The sequence below is a fragment of the Tursiops truncatus genome, chromosome 16 (assembly GCF_011762595.2).
Source record: "Tursiops truncatus isolate mTurTru1 chromosome 16, mTurTru1.mat.Y, whole genome shotgun sequence".
Lineage (NCBI taxonomy): Eukaryota > Metazoa > Chordata > Mammalia > Artiodactyla > Delphinidae > Tursiops > Tursiops truncatus.
The window spans coordinates 13,871,121-13,889,745 of NC_047049.1; the positions used below are offsets into that span (position 1 = coordinate 13,871,121).

At 41.1% G+C, this 18,625-nt stretch overlaps 1 protein-coding gene across 1 annotated transcript in view; it reads right to left on the reverse strand.

Annotated features, from left to right (window-relative positions):
• Window positions 1-7,575: 7,575 nt before the first annotated feature.
• LOC101325780 (pancreatic triacylglycerol lipase) overlaps window positions 7,576-18,625 on the reverse strand; it is a 73,707-nt gene continuing 62,657 nt past the window's right edge. Inside the window, exons 12-18 of the mRNA XM_004321936.4 lie at window positions 18,176-18,295; window positions 17,940-18,059; window positions 17,304-17,422; window positions 15,036-15,165; window positions 13,825-13,933; window positions 12,531-12,695; window positions 7,576-7,700 (exon numbers count right to left, since the gene is read on the reverse strand). Coding sequence (XP_004321984.1) covers window positions 7,637-7,700; window positions 12,531-12,695; window positions 13,825-13,933; window positions 15,036-15,165; window positions 17,304-17,422; window positions 17,940-18,059; window positions 18,176-18,295 — 827 coding nt within the window. The 3' untranslated portion in view covers window positions 7,576-7,636. The remainder of the gene's footprint in view (window positions 7,701-12,530; window positions 12,696-13,824; window positions 13,934-15,035; window positions 15,166-17,303; window positions 17,423-17,939; window positions 18,060-18,175; window positions 18,296-18,625) is intronic.

The window sequence follows — 18,625 nt, forward strand, 5'->3', positions numbered from 1 at the left end:
AGAGTCAACGGCCCCCATAATAGCCTCTGACCACAATCTCCCACTAACTAGTGTTCCAGTTACCTATTGCTATGGGATGAACCAACCCAAAATGTAAGGGTTTAAAACAATAACAATTATTATATTATCCTGCTATAATTTGGAATAGCTGTGTTCAGGAGCCCATAAAACCCATGTCACCAGACCACGTAATGTCTGTCGAGTTTCCTCAGACCGTCCAAAGTTTGCACACCTGTCCTACAAGACTCTACCCTCTGAGGCTGTCATGAATTACCCACTGACCCAAACATCTGTGAGCAGCTTGTCTGGTTCACACAACAAGCAGATAAGCCTTCACATGGCAAATGCCATTGGTGCCCTACCCCGCCCCCAAGTTAAATATGCCTCCGTGTCAAAGTTCACTCTGCTCCTGAATAATCAGGACACTGGGGTCCAGGCTGGAGGGCCCTTCTATGAAGAAAACGGAAAAGACTTGCCCTAGAGTCATAAGGAAGAGCAGACAACAGTTAGTGAGGCTTAGTATGTGCAGTCAGAGTACTTTCCATGTATTACCTAATTTAAAGTCTTACAACAACCCCAGGAGGTAGGTACCATTATTTGCCTCCCTTTACAGATGTGGAAACAGAGGGACAGGTCTTTCGTTGCCTATAAAGTCACACAGCTAATGAGTGATGAGATGGGATTTGAATCCAGAGTGAAATAAGGAACTGCTGAATATCAGTTGTTCCGAGCAAGTTATCAACAAGGTTTGTTGAGTGTCAATCCACCGCGAAGAATAGGGGAAGTACTTACACAGAATAAGTTGAAATAGAAAATAAATGTCCCCCTTCTCCAGACTTAAGCCATCTGGTTGACCTAAATGATGAGGTATTCAAGCTTTGGAAGTCTGTTCATATGGTCCAGGCAGGTGCTGGAGCACGTGACAAAGACCATGGAGAAGACAAAGGCATTTATGCTTTCCTTTGACGTTGCAGTGCTGACGCAGGACGAGATTTGTGATAATCTAACAGTGGGTAAAATAGGTAATTTGGCTGATAGGAGATGTCAGATGACTCTGTCTGCCTCCTGGACCTCTTCTCTTCCTGCTGTCCACTTGACCTTCCCCACATGACCACAGTGGCCTCCGTCAAACATGCCAAGTTCTTTCCTACTTCAGGGCCTTTGCACTTACCATTCCAGTGGCCTGAAACTCTCTTCCTTAGACCTCCATTGGGTTGGCTCCTTCTTGTCATTCAATTATTAGATTAAATGTCACCTTTTCAATGAGGCCACCCCTGGCCACCTTCGAAGCCCCTCCACTGCCAGCCTCCCACCCAATCCCTAGCACCTTATTTGTTTCCTTCTCATCACTTTGTCACAAGTTATAATTATCTCTCTTGTTTTTCTATTTATTTGCAATCTTCCTTTTCCCACCTAGAATGCAATTCCATGTGGACACAGACCTCATTTACTTTGGCCACTGCTGTGCCCTCTGCCTTCTGACACTGACACTGCTTGACACTGAAGTGGTTATAAATTAATGAAAGAAAGAATGTACATATGAATAGAGTTCATAGACATTTTATCCTTATTCTCCGAGTGGATTTCAGTCCTGGGAGTGGTGAGAGGGCACAGTTCTAAGGAGGAGAAAAGATGTTGTTCTTCAGAGAAGCAAGAATATAAACATCTGATTAGATTTAGGAGAAACAATCATCACATGATCTGTCACAGGTTCCCCAAAGGTCAGGCGCCCATGCCTACTTCCCCCTCAGCTCACCTCACTGCCAAGTTCATCTGTGGGTTCCACGCTCACCCCTGCAGAGCAGTTCAATGGTTGAAACTGCCTTAAGGTGATCAGAGCTCATGTGACGTCCTCTGGGCAGGAAAGGAAGGTTTAATCTCCAACAGCCGCTCGTGTGGGGTGGTGAGAGCAAGTGTGGGCTCCAGACACTCAAGGGGAGAGGCATGGGCATTTAGGGCTTAGTTTTTCCTTCTTAAAAAAATTCTTTTCACTCATGTTTGTAAATAGGTAATATATGCCCCTCTACATCTGATACAATACAGAGTTAAAAATGATGCTTCACCAGCTCCTTGTGTGTCCTTCCAAGATAGTCTATCCACTATGAGTATATATATATTATATTTTATTTAAAAACATACAAAATATAAATGATTAACAAATCCTATACATTATTTTGCAAACTGATTTTTTAAAATTAATTAATTATTTTAGTTTTGGCTGTGTTGGGTCTTCGTCGCTGTGCACGGGCTTTCTCTAGTTGTGACGAGCAGGGGCTACTCTTCATTGCGGTGCGTGGGCTTCTTATTGAGGTGACTTCTCTTGCGGTGGAGCAGGGGCTATAGGTGCACGGGGTTTCAGTAGTTGTGGCACGTGGGCTCAGTAGTTGTGGCTCACGGGCTCTAGAGCACAGGTTCAGTAGTTGTGGCACATGGGCTTAGTTGCTCCGTGGCATGTGGGATCTTCCCAGGCCAGGGATTGAACCCGTGTCCCTTGCATTGGCAGGTGGATTCTTAACCACTGCACCACCAAGGAAGCAATTGCAAACTGATTTTGAAAATTAATTATATGTCTTGAAAACCATTTGTTATCAGTGCATACAGATGTGTTCCAATCTTTTGACCCGCTGCACAGTATTCTGATATTTGGATATTCACTATCAGTCCTCTACTGATGAGTATTTGGTTGTTTCCAATCTTTTACTATTAAAAAGGATGCCTTACTGAATATTCTTTTTTTTTTTTTTTTTTTTTTTTTTTTTTTTTGCGGTACACGGGCCTCTCACTGCTGTGGCCTCTCCCGTTGCGGAGCACAGACTCTGGACGCGCAGGTTCAGCGGCCATGGCTCACGGGCCCAGCCGCTCCGTGGCATGTGGGATCTTCCCAGACTGGGGCATGAATCTGTGTCCCCTGCATCGGCAGGCGGACTCTCAACCACTGCACCACCAGGGAAGCCCCCTGAATATTCTTATACATTTGTCTTCTGGATGGATGGTGTGTCTGTAGGATAAATTCCTACAAGTGGAATTTAAGGAGCAAAAGATATGTACATTGAACATGTTGATAGTGGTTTCTGCTCCTTGTGTATGTTGGCTACTCTCTCCACCCCACCCGTGAAACAACAGTGAAGGAGAGATGATTAACTATTTAAACAGTAACTTTTTAGAGGTATGTTAGTTATGGGGCTTTTGTTGTAAGCAACAGAAATCAATTCTGGATAGTTAATTTTTTAAAAAAAGGAGAGATTTGTTGGGAGAATATTGGGGCATCTCATGGAATCCATGAAGTTGTTGAACTGTGACACCCAGGGAAACCCAAGAAATGAAACCACTCTGGAGACCTCGGCAGGTCATCCTCAGATCCCCTCTGCCCCTCTGTCCCTGAATTAATTAGCAATGGGATATGGGTCCTATTAGGAAGGCCTGGATGTGCACCAAAAGAGGGAGGTGAAGTTGTGAGCTGGGCACCTTCAGCAAGAAGTAAGTGGTTCTGCAGTAGTAAATTTAGCAATCCTAAATCAACTGACTCTACTTAATTTGTACCAAAGTGCACAGTTAGTGGCTCAGTGCCAGTGGGCAGGGGATTTGAAATAATGAAGAGATGATCTTCTTGAGTTATCAAGAGTGACTGGCAACACTGGGGAGTGGATTTGCTGATCAGGAAAGCTGATCAGGACTGTTGCATTATGTTAAGATAAGAAGAAGCAACCCTGTATTCATCAGCATTAGTTGTTCAAGAATAAGTGTGTTGTATCGAAGCACTTTGTTTTCTACAAACATCAAAAGCAAGTGAACCAAAAGGGCACCCTCACTTCTGATGACAGCAGTGAGGAAAAGGCAGTATAAGAAGGCCAGAGGGCTTCGCTGGTGGCGCAGTTGTTGAGAGTCCGCCTGCCGATGCAGGGGACACGGGTTCGTGCCCTGGTCCGGGAAGATCCCACATGCCGCAAAGCGGCTGGGCCCATGAGCCATGGCCGCTGAGCCTGCGCGTCCGGAGCCTGTGCTCCGCAACGGAAGAGGCCACAACAGTGAGAGGCCCACGTAACGCAAAAAAAAAAAAAGAAGGCCAGAATCTGGAGCCTGGGTTGACCCCTTGCTGTGAAAAGCCTCCTGACACCTGACCTGTTCCTTCCCCAGCCCCAGGCTTCCCCGGGTGGAGAAACAGTTTAGATGATGACAGACGGATTGTGAAAATGGTCACAGTTCTTTACCCCCTCCCCTTTCTGAAGCTGCCCTTTGCCATGTGATCTTGCAGCTTCTTCCATCAATAACTGGAGTCTATTACGCCACCACCTGAATCTGGGCTAGCTGTGTGACTTGGTTTGGCTATTAAACGTGATGGCAGCAACATCTTGGAGCAGCTCAAATCCAGCCGACCCCTAAGTATGTGAGAGACCCAGACAGGATAAGCTGCACTTCTGACTCAACCCACTCTGACTGCAGACACATGAGTGAATCCAGTCAAGACCAGAAGAAACACCCAGTTAACCTGGAGATTTGTGAGCAAACCTGTCTAAAGCCAGCGAGTTTAGTGATGATTTGTTACGCAGCAGCTAACCAATACAGAAACTCAGCTCAGCCAGGCCTGGGATTCAGAGAGAGCAGCTCTCATTGCACTCACTGTCACCATTCTCGGGTACACAGAATCAGATGAGCGTCTATTCTTTTCTAAGACAGTGAGAAAACTCCCACATCTGTCAATATACGCCGTGCTCTAATGCACTGGCTCTTGTTTAAATGCCCTGAGGGATTTAATTGGACAAAGCCCCTAGCAAGACTGGGGTCTAAGCTGCTTCTCCTTTAAAGCCTCTTAGACCAGTTCATTCACTCCACAATAGATGGAAAGATTCCTGGGCAAGGCTTTTAAATAAGAATAACAACTGAAATATGTTGAATGAACTTATATCCTGGTCAGATTCAGGGAATTAAGGCGGGACTCATGTGCCTGCAAATCTGTGGATCTCTTCTGAAAATGCGACTTCATTTCCACCAGACAGCTCTCCTGTCTTCAAGATGTATGACGCCTTGAAAGTCACAAAGGTGAAGAATGAGGTTGCCAGCCATTATCTGCCATGTCCACACATCCAGATGGAGCCGAGTAGCTGCCTTCCTCTAGCCAGTCAGCTCTGTCCTTGTTTTCTCCTTCAATTTCAAGTTCACAATGTATAGATGTCTTGTCATCTTGTAAGAGAACGATCTTGTAAATTTGAGGGGAGGAGTAGGTTGGCTCAAGCTGGGTTCTAGCAGCCCCTTAATTCCAAAGAAGTGTTTGCCCTGAAAAAGCTGTTTTCTAAGTCTTTTTCACAGCCTGGACACTCACCTGCATTCGTTTGGACCACAGCTCTAAATATCCCTTGAACTGGTTGAATGTCTCCCTGTGTTTGTAGTAACAGAAGTGGGGGGGTGCAAAACTTTGCCTTATCATCAGTCAACCATTGACTTCTTTCTTTTTCTTTCATCAGAGAGGCCCTGTCTGTGGGATGTGAATTCAGGTTCTGAGTGTAGCTCAGACTTCCCAGAGTCCTTGAGGGCCGTTGGTAGATTCCACCCGTTCTTGTGGGCTGGCTAACAAGTGAAAGTCTCAGGGCAGACAGACCCTGGTGCCAACTGGGGAGAATTAGGCCCAAAAGTCTGCACCCTCTATAGGGGGGCCTGGGAATTTCCAGAACAGCCCCAGCTTTCAGGATCCCGGAGTACCTGAAAGTTCTGGGCCAAGTAGAGAAGGATTTAGATCAAGAAATGGATCAGAACTTGCATTCCATGCAAGTACCAATTGGACTGATTTAAACCCCAAACATGGGTCAAGTCACTGCCCTTCTCAAAGCCCTTTGGGGGTCTCTGCTCATCACTTAGAGAATCTTCCATCATCTGATGGTCATGGACCTTCAGAAGCAGGCACTGGGTCCCCCTTTTGCTCACAGTGTGTTCTTCGTGCCTAGCAGAGTGCCTTACACACATTAGGTGCTCAACATGTGCTTGTCAGAGCAATAAGTGGTCAGTCGAGCCCCATCTGTTCCCATCTCCCATGACTCCCCTCTCTGAACATGGTCTACAACATGTAACACACTGCAGTTTGCCAAACACTCCATGCTCAGGTACTATACTTTTGGACAAGCTGTCCCCTCTATTGGAATGCTCACCCCTGGTCTTATTTTAGGCTCCCCTGAATACAGAGTCTGAGATAAGGGCTTGGGTGCAGAGAGTTTATCTGGGAAGTGACTCTAGGAAGCACGAGTAAGGGGAGTGGAGAGTAGGAGGAAAAGTGTTACTGGGGATTGACTCTGCTGCGCAATCTGAACCACAGAGAGAAAGTGCCAGAATTGTTCACAGGATGGGTGCCTGGGGCACAGGCTACCCTACCCTTGGCCCCCTACACTCCTTGGGGAGGCTTAACCCCCTTTTCTTTCCCTTTACTTACTTTATATAGCCTTTCTCCATCCTACCCCTGCTCTCAACCTCTCTCCCCAAATCAAATGCCAACGCTTCTTTCCTCCCAGGATAGTAACTCATACTTCCTGACACTGTTTCATGACTGTTTCTTTGTCCAGCTCCCTCATCAGACTACAACCTCCTGGAGGGTGAGAAATGTATTTTATTTATTTTACATCCTTCTTGCCAACAGCAGTGTCTGGAATATAGTAATGGGGGCTCCATAAATGTTTGTTGAATTAAGTAATGTATTTAATTCAGTTCCAATGAGGAAATGACCAAGCTGGTGTCATTTCCAGAGAAATCCAAAAAGGAACAAGGTGGGACACTGTGGTGGCCACAGAGGTGTGCCGCTCAGATCCCTTCAGGAAAACCTGCTGCAGGACCAGAGATGACTGGCAGCCCAGCTGCTGCCCCTTGGATCCGCGGGGCACTCACACAGAGGCCACGCTGCTGCCGGCTGCATCAACCCATGGCTGAGCACGGCATGGGTACAAGAGCCCGTCTACTCCTGCCTGAAGTAGGATTCCTGCCAAGGGTCACCTTCCCTTGGGGACTCCCCATCGACCTGGCCAAGACTTTCTCAGACATTTGCTGAGGGCTGGGGCTCTTCCCACCCAATCTTTCCTTCCTTTCCCCTCTCATGGGTGTTAGACCTGCACTGAGGTCTGAAGTGTCTCCTGCCTTCTCCTGCTCTCTCCTCTTTCATCCATCACAGACATTTCCCTGGCGTCTGATTCTCAGAGGGCCCAACTGACACAGACACAGAAATAGACATGGCCAAGGATTTGAAAGAGAAAAGTTCAGATTAGAACTGGAGACTCCCTATGTGTCAGTCCTCCTGAGATGTCGATTAAAGACGATGGAAAAAGTGGCAAAGGTGGGTACTTATCATGTGTGCCCACCACCAACAAGAGGGTCACTTTGGACCTGGAAGCCTGCCTTAAGTGATCAGAATGACATCAGTAATAGTAATGGGCATGACGTCAGTATCAAGTAAACAATATTCCCAAGTTCAAATGCCAGGTAACATGTAGCAAAATTCAACAGTCATTTGTGGGTTTTCAGACCAGCTCCAAATATTGGAACTTAATCACATTATCCAAACATTTCATTGGAAATAATGGACATGATGGCAAAGAAAGGAATGTAGTGCTTCACCACTAGATTTTATTAGCAGTAAGATTCAGTGTTCACATGTCAGCAGCTCCTAACACAGGGTGAGGGTAAGCAGAATATCTTCCCTCACAGTTTCTTGGCTACAGAAGTTGAACCTGGGGAGAGAAAACAAAAAGTCAGCTCTTCCTGACACACAGTTGGTGTGTGGAGTTTGATGACAGCCCTTCCTTCCCCTCAGGCTGAGTGAGTGGCACACTCTGTGCCCCAAACTAGACACTGGCCGAGTGAATACCTCTTGGGTATAAAGGACTGCATTTTCTTTTCTAATTTTATCCCATGGCTATGCAATAGCAGAAAGAAGAGGTATCATTGGACACGCCAGAGGACACGGAGGGTCCATCTGTCACATCCCCAAAGCACCTACTAAACACGGCACACCGTCAGTGAATGCACCTGAGGAAGAGTAGGGTCAGCGGCATGACAAGAAATCAGCCAGAGTAAAGATCCTGAGGTCCTGGTGTTACAGTGGTTAGGCATTCTTATTTTAATTCAGTATTGAATTGAATGACTAATTTACTCATTAAGACTGAGCAATACTTAGGAGGCTTTGGAGCTAACGTTCTTTAATAAGATACAGAAGCATATATAAAGTGCCTGGCACATAAAAAATGCTCAGAAAAATGCTCTTTTCTCTTCATCTTCATTTTCTTCTCTGTAATCTAATGGCTAGCCGATGTGCAAATAGCAAATTAAAGAAAGGTTAGGGGCAGGACAGGAACAAAGATGCAGACGTAGAGAACGGACTTGAGGACATGGGGAGGGGGAAGGGTAAGCTGGGACAAAGAGAGAGTAGCATGGACATATCTACACTACCAAATGTAAAATAGCTAGCTAGTGGGAAGCAGCTGCATAGCACAGGGAGATCAGCTCGGTGCTCTGTGTCCCCCTAGAGGGGTGGGATAGGGAGGGTGGGAGGGAGATGCAAGAGGGAGGGGATATGGGGATATATGTATACGTATAGCTGATTCACTTTGTTATGCAGCAGAAACTAAAACAACAAGGTAAAGCAATTATACTCCAATAAAGATGTTAAAATAAATAAATATTTTAAAAAAGAAAAAAATAAGAAAAATATTGGACAAGATGAAACTCAGTGCAAATTAGTGAAGGACTTTGACTAAAAGCTCCCTCTCATTTGATGGCAATCCGTAAGTTAATGTTGTTCTTCATTTTTCCCATTAGAATATAATAAATTAAAATACACCATCAAAAAAACCCCTAATATTGAAAAGGGTCACAAGAAGTGAAGGGCACACAGTATATATAAATAAAGGTGATCTGAATTTCTATTGTGGTAGTTAAGGATTTGCTGAAGTCAGATTTCCTGCACATGAATTCTGGCATTGAGCTTTCACTGAATTATCTGTAAAATGGGGATAATAACAGTACTTATTTCCCATCACCACAATCAAGAGAGTAAACATATCCATTATTCCAAAATTTTCCTCCTATCCTTTGTAATCTCTCCTTCCCATCCCTTTCCATCTTCCCTTTCCCCAGGCAACCACTGGCCTACTGTCGTTATAGACTACTTTGAATTGTGTAAAATTTTATATGAATGGAATCAAAGGTGTATGCACTCTTGTTTAGCTTCTTTCATTCAGTATAATTTTGTTCAGTATAATTATTTTGAGATTCATCTATGTTGCTGCATGTATCACTAGTTTGTTCCTTTTCACTGCTGAGTAGTATTCCATTGTACAGAAGACCACAATTTGTTTATCCATTCCCTTGTTGGTGGACTTTCGGTTATTTCCAGATTTTGACTATTGCAATAAAAGGTAATATGAATATTTATGTACAAATCTTTGTATAAATATATGCTTTCTTTTCTCTTGGGTAAATACATAAAAGAGAAACACAGCTGAATTTTAGGTAGGTGTATGTTTGGCCTTTTAGGAAACTATCAAAGAGTTTTCCAAAGTGGTTGCATCATTTTACATTCCCATCAACAGTTATATGAGAATTCAAGTTTCTTCACATCCTCACCAGTGCTTGATATTGTCAATCTTTTAAATTTTAGCCATTTAAATAAGTTTATGTTGGTATCTCATTGTGGTTTTAATTTGCATTTCCCTAATAATTAATAGAATACCATTTTCTGTTCTTTCACTTCTAATCTATTTGTGTCTTTATATTTAAAGTACATTTCATGTAGGTAGCATACGGTTGTGTATTGAGTTTTTAAAATCCAGTTAAACAATCTCTGCCTTCTAATTGTCGTATTTTAATTTAATACATTTATTGATACGGTTATTATCTTGCAAATTGTTCCCTATGCTGTTTTTCCCCCTTTTTATGCCTTAAAAAATTCCATTTAACCTCCTTTTTTGGCTTATTAGCTATAGTTCTTTGTTTTACTATTTTAGCGGTTGCTTTAGAATTTATACCATATATTTTTAACATCACATTTTACCTTCAAGTGGTAATATTTTAATTTACATATGGTATAAGAACATGATAAGAGTGTGTTTCCATTTCTCCCTCCTACCTAATGCCTGATGGCATTGTTCTCATATATTTTACTTATACACGTTATAACAGCCCCTCCCCCAAATATTGCCATTACTTTTTAAACTGTCAATTATTTTTAAAGACTTAAATAACCATATTTTAAAATCTCATACGTTTCCCAACGTAGTTACTATCTCCTACGCTCTTAACGCCTTTCTGTAGATTCTTTTACAACCAGAATAACTTTCCTTTCTCTGAAGACTTTCCTTTAACATTTCTCATGGTGTTGATGGGTTGGTGATGAATTCTTTCAGCTTTGATATGTCTGAAGAGTCTTTATTTCATCTTTTCCTTTGAATGATACTTTTGTGGATATAGAATTCTAGGTTAACGGTTTTTTCCTTTCAGTACTTTAAAGATGTTGTTCCACTGTTTTCTCACTTGCATTGTTTTTTATGTGGAATCTGCCTGTAATTGTTATCTTTATTCCTCTGTAGGTAATGTGTGTTTTTTCTCTGGCTGCTTTTAAGTTTTCCTCTTTATAACTGGTTTTGAGCAGTTTGATTTTCATGTGTGTTGGCATAGTTCTCTTCATGTTTTTTGTGGTATCACTTGGATCTATATGTTTACAGTTTTCACTATGTTTGAAATTTTTGAAGCCATTATTTCTTCAGATATATATTTCTCTCCTTCCTCCTTTGGAGTCTTCAATGAGAACTATATTAGACTTCTTGTTATTTCACAGATCACTGATATTCTTTTCATCAAAAATTTTTTTTCTCTCTGTGTTTCATTTTGGATACTTTCTATTACCTCTTCAACTACACTAATCTTTTCTCTCACAATGTCTAATCTGCTCTTTCATTTCAGATATTGTAGTTCTCATCTCTAGAAACTCAACTTGGGCCTTTTTTCTATATATAGGCCATACCTCTACTGACCTTTTTAAACCAATGGAATACAGGTTTACTAACTGTTTGAATCTATGTCTGCTATTCTAACAGTTGTGTCGGCTCTGGTTTGGTTTCAATTGATTGATTTTCTCATTATAGGTTGTGTTTTCCTGCTTCTTTATATACATGGAAAACTTTCATTTAATGTCATATATTGTGGATTTTAGCCTGTTAACTGCTGGATAATTTTGTATTCCTATAAATTTTCTTGAGCTCTGTTCTGGGGTGCAGTTATTTGGAAACAGTTTGATCCTTTCAGGTCTTGCTAATTCTAGGCTAATTTTTTTCCCCACTACTGAGGGAAGACCTTCTTAAATACTCTACCCAACATTTCCTGAATTATGAGCTTTTCTGGTCTGGTTGGAGGAAACAAGTACTGTTCCCAGCCCTGCAAGAGTACTGGGTACTATTCTCTCTAATCCTTTCAGGTGGATACTTCACAGACCTTGGCTAGTTTCCTCATATATATGTGCTGATCAGTCCTCTGCTGAATGTTTAAGGAAATTGTCCAGCTCCCTGAGATTTCCTCTCTGTAGCTCTCTCCTCTCTGGTCCTCTGTCCCGTGAAGTCCAGTTGCCTTGGATTTTTTGGATTCTTAGTTCTGTTTCTTCAACTCAGGTAGTTTACTGGGTTCTGCCTGAACTTTTCCTCTTTGTGTGACATCCTGGAGACTCTTTCAAGGCAGTAAGCCGGGACAATTTGAAGACTCTACCTTTTTGTTTCTTATCTCTCAGAGATCACTTTCCTTTGTTGCCTAATGTTCAGAGTCTTGAAAACTGTGGTTTGATTATATTTTGTCTGAATCTTTGTTTGTTTCAGTTGGGAAGGTAAATCTGGGCTCTTGTTACTCCATCTTTGCCAGAAGCAGAAGTCTCCACACTGGACTTACATGAGGACTGAACGATATGACGGCAGAAGCAGCATAGCACCGTGCCTCAGAATTTGGCTTTATACTCAAAACACTTGGGCTGATATTGGTATTGTTATGATTATCATCATCATCATCACCTCATTGCTTCTGGTAGTTCACTCTGGTAAATATCCGTTGGTTCACACACACTTTAGTCTTGATTAGAACCAAGGGTTGACCTTTGTCTTCACTAAAAGGACTAATGGCACAGGACAATCTATTTGTAGTCCTTGATAAGTTAAGTGTTTTCTCGGTAATTTAAGTGGCAATTTGGTGAACCCAGGAAGCTTGGGGAAGATACACATATTAAGCACACACATAGCACAAGGCACAGCTGCTAAATGAACTCTTTCTTTTCACCTTAGGATTGTGAAGCCAGATTCTCATTCTAACACTTGTATCCGATCATACAACAGTCAGCTACAAATCTATCAAAGTTGTTTTCCTAAAGATGTACACTTTCTTTTAAAGAAACAAAAGGTATTAGGAAGCAGTGGTGACTGAGATATAGGAGAACCACTGTAGGTGACTTAAAGTTGTCTTTCAATGGGAGTAGAATTATAAACGTGACTCAATGATTCAAATCTCTTTGGATTTTTATTACTTACACTTTTCCATCATTGCGTTCCACACTGATCTTGGATGCTCCCACTCTGGGTCGAGTTGGGTTGATCACGTTATTGTACCAAATAAATTTAACCTTCTGCACATCTCCAACTTCCACATCTGAGTCAAATTCATTGGAATGAATACTGTCTGGTTGGAGAATGCCCCTTGGGAATGAAGAAGTTAATAAAAACATACATGAATATACATAAACATACATATAAATATACACATACATGTTTCTAAAACCAGTTAACAATGTATCTCTAGTAAGATGATTGATAGTACATTTGTGAATCTAATGGTTAAATAAGTGTAGACATGTATGCCAACTCAGTGGTAGTTCATTTGCCATCAATATCTCATATTACTTTGAAGTCATCCTTATTTTCATAAAACTTCAAACATGTTATAGTCACAATCCTCCCACAATTTAATAAATGATGACATCATTATATCATCCTTTTCCAGTTGTTTTGTGGGTAGAATAATTATTTAGTGATTATAAATCATGCATCAAAATAAACATCTGTGGTTTTCTCAGGAAATAGCAGAGAAAACATTTAGAAACAGAGTTCTAAAATGTATTAAGGTACAAGGGTGAAATAGTCTCTTCCCTTTAATGACACATGGCAGTACTGTACTTCTGAAGGGGTTCAGAACAAGTCTCCCCAGAATGTGCCACTTTGGCAGGTGGACTATTTTGAGCTGAAGGAAATCAAGACCCAGCAGACTCAAGGATAACTTTTACCTCTCCCTTAACTGCCTAAAAGAATTTAGATAGAAGGCCTGGTTCAGGAAGGGAACTATCACCTGAGATAGCTACAAGGAATATGGGCTAAGTGTGCTAGGCTGGCGGGGAGCTCAGCTGGGCCTGGAGATCAAATTCCTCTCCGTGTCCTGTTGTCTCTGCCTGTCATGGCAAACCTTTGTGCACCAAACCTTTGTTCTTCCCATCTTACTGTGGATCGTCTTTCTCCCCTTTGAAGTTCCAGACCCCTGTCCCTTCTCCTTAGCTCAGAATGGCATATAAGCCTCAATTGTCTCACTGCCCGTGGGTCTCATATTCTTCTGGGACCCCCATATGTACATAATTAAATTAGTTTTTCCCCCTGTTAATCTGTCCTATGTTAATTTGATTACCAGACCAGCCAAAGAGCCAAGAAAGGTAAAGGGAAAAATCCTTTCCTTCCCTATATTCCCATATAGTAATGAATAAACTCTTATGTCCATGACATACATTGTATGTGTGAAGTATTCCAACATTGAAGGAGCTTAGAGTAGTAGTTTACTCACTTGAAAATTTCATACTGCTTAGAGTTTCCTCTATCTCCAAACAAAGAAACTAGTATGTGTCCTCTAACCTTCTTTCCAGACAGTGTGACAGCCACCTTATACCTCCAACCTGCAAGGGGGAAATATTTGCAAACTATCAGCTTTTAGGAAAATTATTCTGGAAACAGGCTAACTTGGATTCCACTACTGCTGAATTTTGAATAATTTTTGTATGGTTTTGGTAGTTCTTCTAATCAAATAGTGATGGATATTCCTTTAACTAAATGTTCAGAGGGCAGACATTGGGGGAGGGGAGGAACACAGACCCTTTCCAAAGTCAAAAGATTTCAAGCCAAGGGACTAAGTTATATATTTTGTTTTCAATTTTTTTAACCTAACAATTTATTCTTGAACATTATAAGAACTTTATGTTAAAAGATAATGGAAAAATAATAGTGTGGTATTTTCATCAGTTTATTTCTTTTTACAGATCACAAAATTTTAGAGTACTGTCATCTTTTTGTCTAAATAATCTATATTTATCTTTAACATTCTATAATTCAACTTTTCATCACCATTGGAATTGTATTAATTTATGGTAACCATTTTATGGTACTAGTCAATAGTGAACTACAATTTTTTGCCATTTAGAGCTAGCCTGGGCCAAACTGGGAAGGGGATAAAATTTAGCTTTAGTTTTTACAATGCAGCTAATAACCCTATTGACTCCCATCCAAATAGTTTTCCTCCTCTATTACCCAGAAAAGAAACCCAGGGTCTGTCCCCAAGTCTCACCATTCCTGCATTCTCTGATTCCCATCACACATGGAGTCTACAATCCTAATATCTCTGGAATCTGTCACCTCCTTTCCACTCCCACAGCCTCTGCCATCTCTCTCCTGGGTTGCTTTTCTGCTTGTAAAAACCTCAGAATTTTGCACAGTGAAACTTTTAATAGAGTATGAAGAGGCTGGAGCAGAAGAAGCCTCCTGAATTCGGTACCAGAATCAACTGTGAAGAAATTTATTTTTGCATCATTGATAATTCAGGCCCTAAACTCTGTTCTGCCACCCAAATTGGCATGTTCACATTGAGCATGGCATTGATGTGTTTTTCCATTTTGGGGAGGAGTGTTTAAAACTTTTGTACAGAAAAGCAATTTCACACATTTCCACTGGACGTGATAAGATACATAGTATTGAGAATTTAAGACAAATAAAATAGGGGCTTACGGGCAAAATTGCTGGCATCACCGGTGTTTAGATAAAATATCTGGCCCACTTCTTTGGTTTTCCCAGGAAATCTATCAGCATAATGACCCATCTGCGGGCAGCCTTCACTTGGACAGGGGAAGCACTTGTTCTAAGGAGAAGAAACAAATGATGAATGAGGAGGCTCTTTTTTTAAAAGTGTACCATCTTATTCCACGTGTTGAATTTTCAAATATTTTAAAGCCAATCGTCTTCTGATAGTAAAAGAAGACTTTAACAGTATCTCAACAAAGGTTAAAAATGTCTCATTATTTACAATTATAAGTCAGCAATTTCACTATTAAATAACATGACACTAACATAAATATTATAAAAATTAACTAAGAGAATTTATTTATTTATTTACATTTTAATCCTTTCTCTTTTGCCTCTCTAAGTTGTTCCGGTTGCCCCAAGACACCCATCTGCCTTTAGGTGGTTAGAATTTATTTTAGAAAAATTGCAAAAGAAAGAGCAGGAGGTGATAATCAGCTTCTGGTTCACAAAATAGGACTCACTGGGAGGACAACAGACTTAAAAGTCAAGCTTTTCTCAGTTTTCTCTAGCTCCCACTTAGCATATCAAGTCTGGAAGATTCAGATCTCAGAATTCTTCCAGTGTGAAGGGAAGATGCTCTAGTTGGTCAGTCAGGCTTAGCCATGAGGTCTGGAGAAGATGGATATCATATAGGAAAATGTCCTTTTTTCGTGGGCCAAGAAACTGCAAGGAGAAGAGAAGGAGGGGGATGAACAGAGGCGGAGGCAGACGGACATAAAAATTCCTGCTATGAAAGGGCAAGGCTGCCCCACAGTAGAGGAAAGTGGTGAACTCCTGAATCAGCGGACCAGATGGGGAATGGGCTGAATCTCAGGGTCCGCATTCAGCAAAAGCTGAGGGAAACTGAGCCAGCCAGGAAGAAATGGCCAAAGCTCTCTGAGAGCATTGCCCAAGCCAGTAGCTTGGACATGCCCAGACATCACCTGCAGATGACAGCTATGAGCCCGTCAAGAAGGCAGACCCCCAAGCCTCCTCTCTGCGCTCCACACACACACTGACCACCACCACCATGATCACCTTGCCCAATACCAGCTTGGAGAGAGGTGGTCCAAAGGCTGAGAAATCTGCAAAACTGAGAATTGTTTTCCTATAGAAGTGTCTGAGCATCACTTAAAAAGACTGTTTATATTATTGAATCAGATTAAATTTTAACTGGATGAAACCTAAAGCTTCTGTGTTTGTTTGCTTTCCCCATTACCTAGAAAATACGGATTTGGGAAGAAAATAAAAATAAAGTTAGACCAAAGGGGGGGGGGGCATTCTCGTTGCATATGCAAGCTACATTGTGAATAAAATATGCACCCAGCCCCTCTCCCCTACACATAATAGCTAACATTTGTTGAACGCTAATTATTATATTTTAGGTTCTGGGCTAAGCAATTAAAACATGTTATCTTATTAAATCCTCCCACCAAATCTATGGAATCTACCATTTTATTTACATTTTGAAATGAAGGAAGTGCCTTAGAGAAGTTAAGTATTTTGCCCCGAATCATTCAACTATTTAATGGTAGAACCAGGAATCAGATCCTGTCTCTTCATTGCTAAAGTATATCTACTTGATAATTATAATTTCACCTAGCACGTTACTTGAAAATTTACATATTAAATAACATAGGGTATACATTTTTATTTGAAAAAAAATTATTGTGAAAGGAAAAGCAATAGTAAAAAAACCCCCAGGCAATTGATATGTCATATTCAAGATCAGATTTAAGGATCCCAACTTAGATATTTAGAGAATACCAAAAAAAAGATGGCCACTCAAAAAAAAATCTTGGCAATTACGAGACTGCACAGAAATGTCCACATGCCCATAATCATATACCTTTATAAGGTTAACATTTAAAACAAGTTGTTCATGTTCATCAGCATCCTGCAACCATAGATCAGATTTCCATAGACAATTTTTGCACTTAGAATTATTTCCAAACCAAGTGTGAACATCTAGCTGACACATACAGAAGTGATAGAGAGCAAGGTAGATTTGGGATATTTCAGTTTACAAGCGCATTTCTCCAAAGTTCTCCAATGCTTTATCGCTATTAAAATAAACATGTATTATTGAAAGTATAAATCATGTGGCAGTCATATAGTAACATTCACTGAATGCATGTCACGTAGAGTGAACCACACTGGTCATGAGAAGCGATGGTCACAAAATTCTTTAGGTGCAAGATAGAATCTACTTACTGCACTGAAAACGCTGTAAGAGGCACAAGGAAATCCAGCAAAGCCATCAGGGTTGAGGATGCTATCAGCATAATACTTGTAGCTTCTTAAGTGATTACAGGCCGCAAAGTTGCGTGTTCCTTTAAAATCAGACATGATTACACATCAGTGACAGATTTTATTTTTCCAAGTTAATGCCATGGTCAGAATACAGTTGTTGAACAGATTTTTCTAATTAGTGTGAACTCATGACAGTCACAGAACAAAATCATTTATGAAGGGTAGTTATGATTTGAGATGCAAGCAGAATTTAATATAATCTGTTTAAGATTATAATAGTTATGCCAGAGCTAAATGAAATGGAAAAATAACTCTAGGAGGAAAAGATTGGTCTGTAAGGGATACGTATGACTGAGTAGTGAATTCCCTGAATTAGATCCTTGAAAAGTTGACTACAAATACACTTTCTTTCCTATAGTCTTCTCATGTCCACCTCCGCCAGTGAAAACCTGTATCTTGGGGATACAACTAAAAGTTCTTTGTTATAGAAAATGTGAGACCTGTACAATACCAAAATATTTAGCAAGTTTATCAAAAGGAAACACAGATTCACACCCCACCCCCAAGAAAATCTCTTCATATACATAATCGTTGTACCTTCCCAGATCCCATCTATGTCAACAATCTGAGAGAGAGCATTCTTCTTACATCCGGGCATTTCCTTTCCTCCATTTGGAAAGAAATCTAGGTGGCCCACAACTTGGCTCATTCCAAAACCTGAGGAATTTTAAAATATGGGAAAGTTGATGTTAATGTAAAGACTCAAAACACTCTAAAACACTCTTATGTATAGACTCACAAAACACTCCAGGGGGACAAATTGAGGAACTCACCCAGGTTGGGGATTATGGGGGCAGCGTCTGTGTGAATTACATCCACAAATTGGGCATCGCTGGGGTCCAATCGGACTAATTCAGGTGTGCCCTCAAAGCACGGTTCTGCTGGATCCAACCCTAAAATAGATAGGATGCGTCATGTCAGTGTCTATCAGTGGACATGCATGTTCACCTTTCTCTTTAGAGACCTGAGTGCAGCTTTGGTGGTAATCATGAGTAATGCGTGCAAAGAAATAAGCTGGTTCTTCCCTATCTTACCAATTTCTAAGGGAAATCTGTGTCTAATTTACTATTTGCATTAAAGTGAATTTTCCTCAAACCATGGAATTTGGCCCTACTTACGGATGCTTAAGTCATTGGGACAATCCCTGTCAATAGCACAGTTACAACAGAAGAGCCAGACTCTGGGAAACACTGGACTCCTAAGAGATTTTCAAGCTAAAAGAG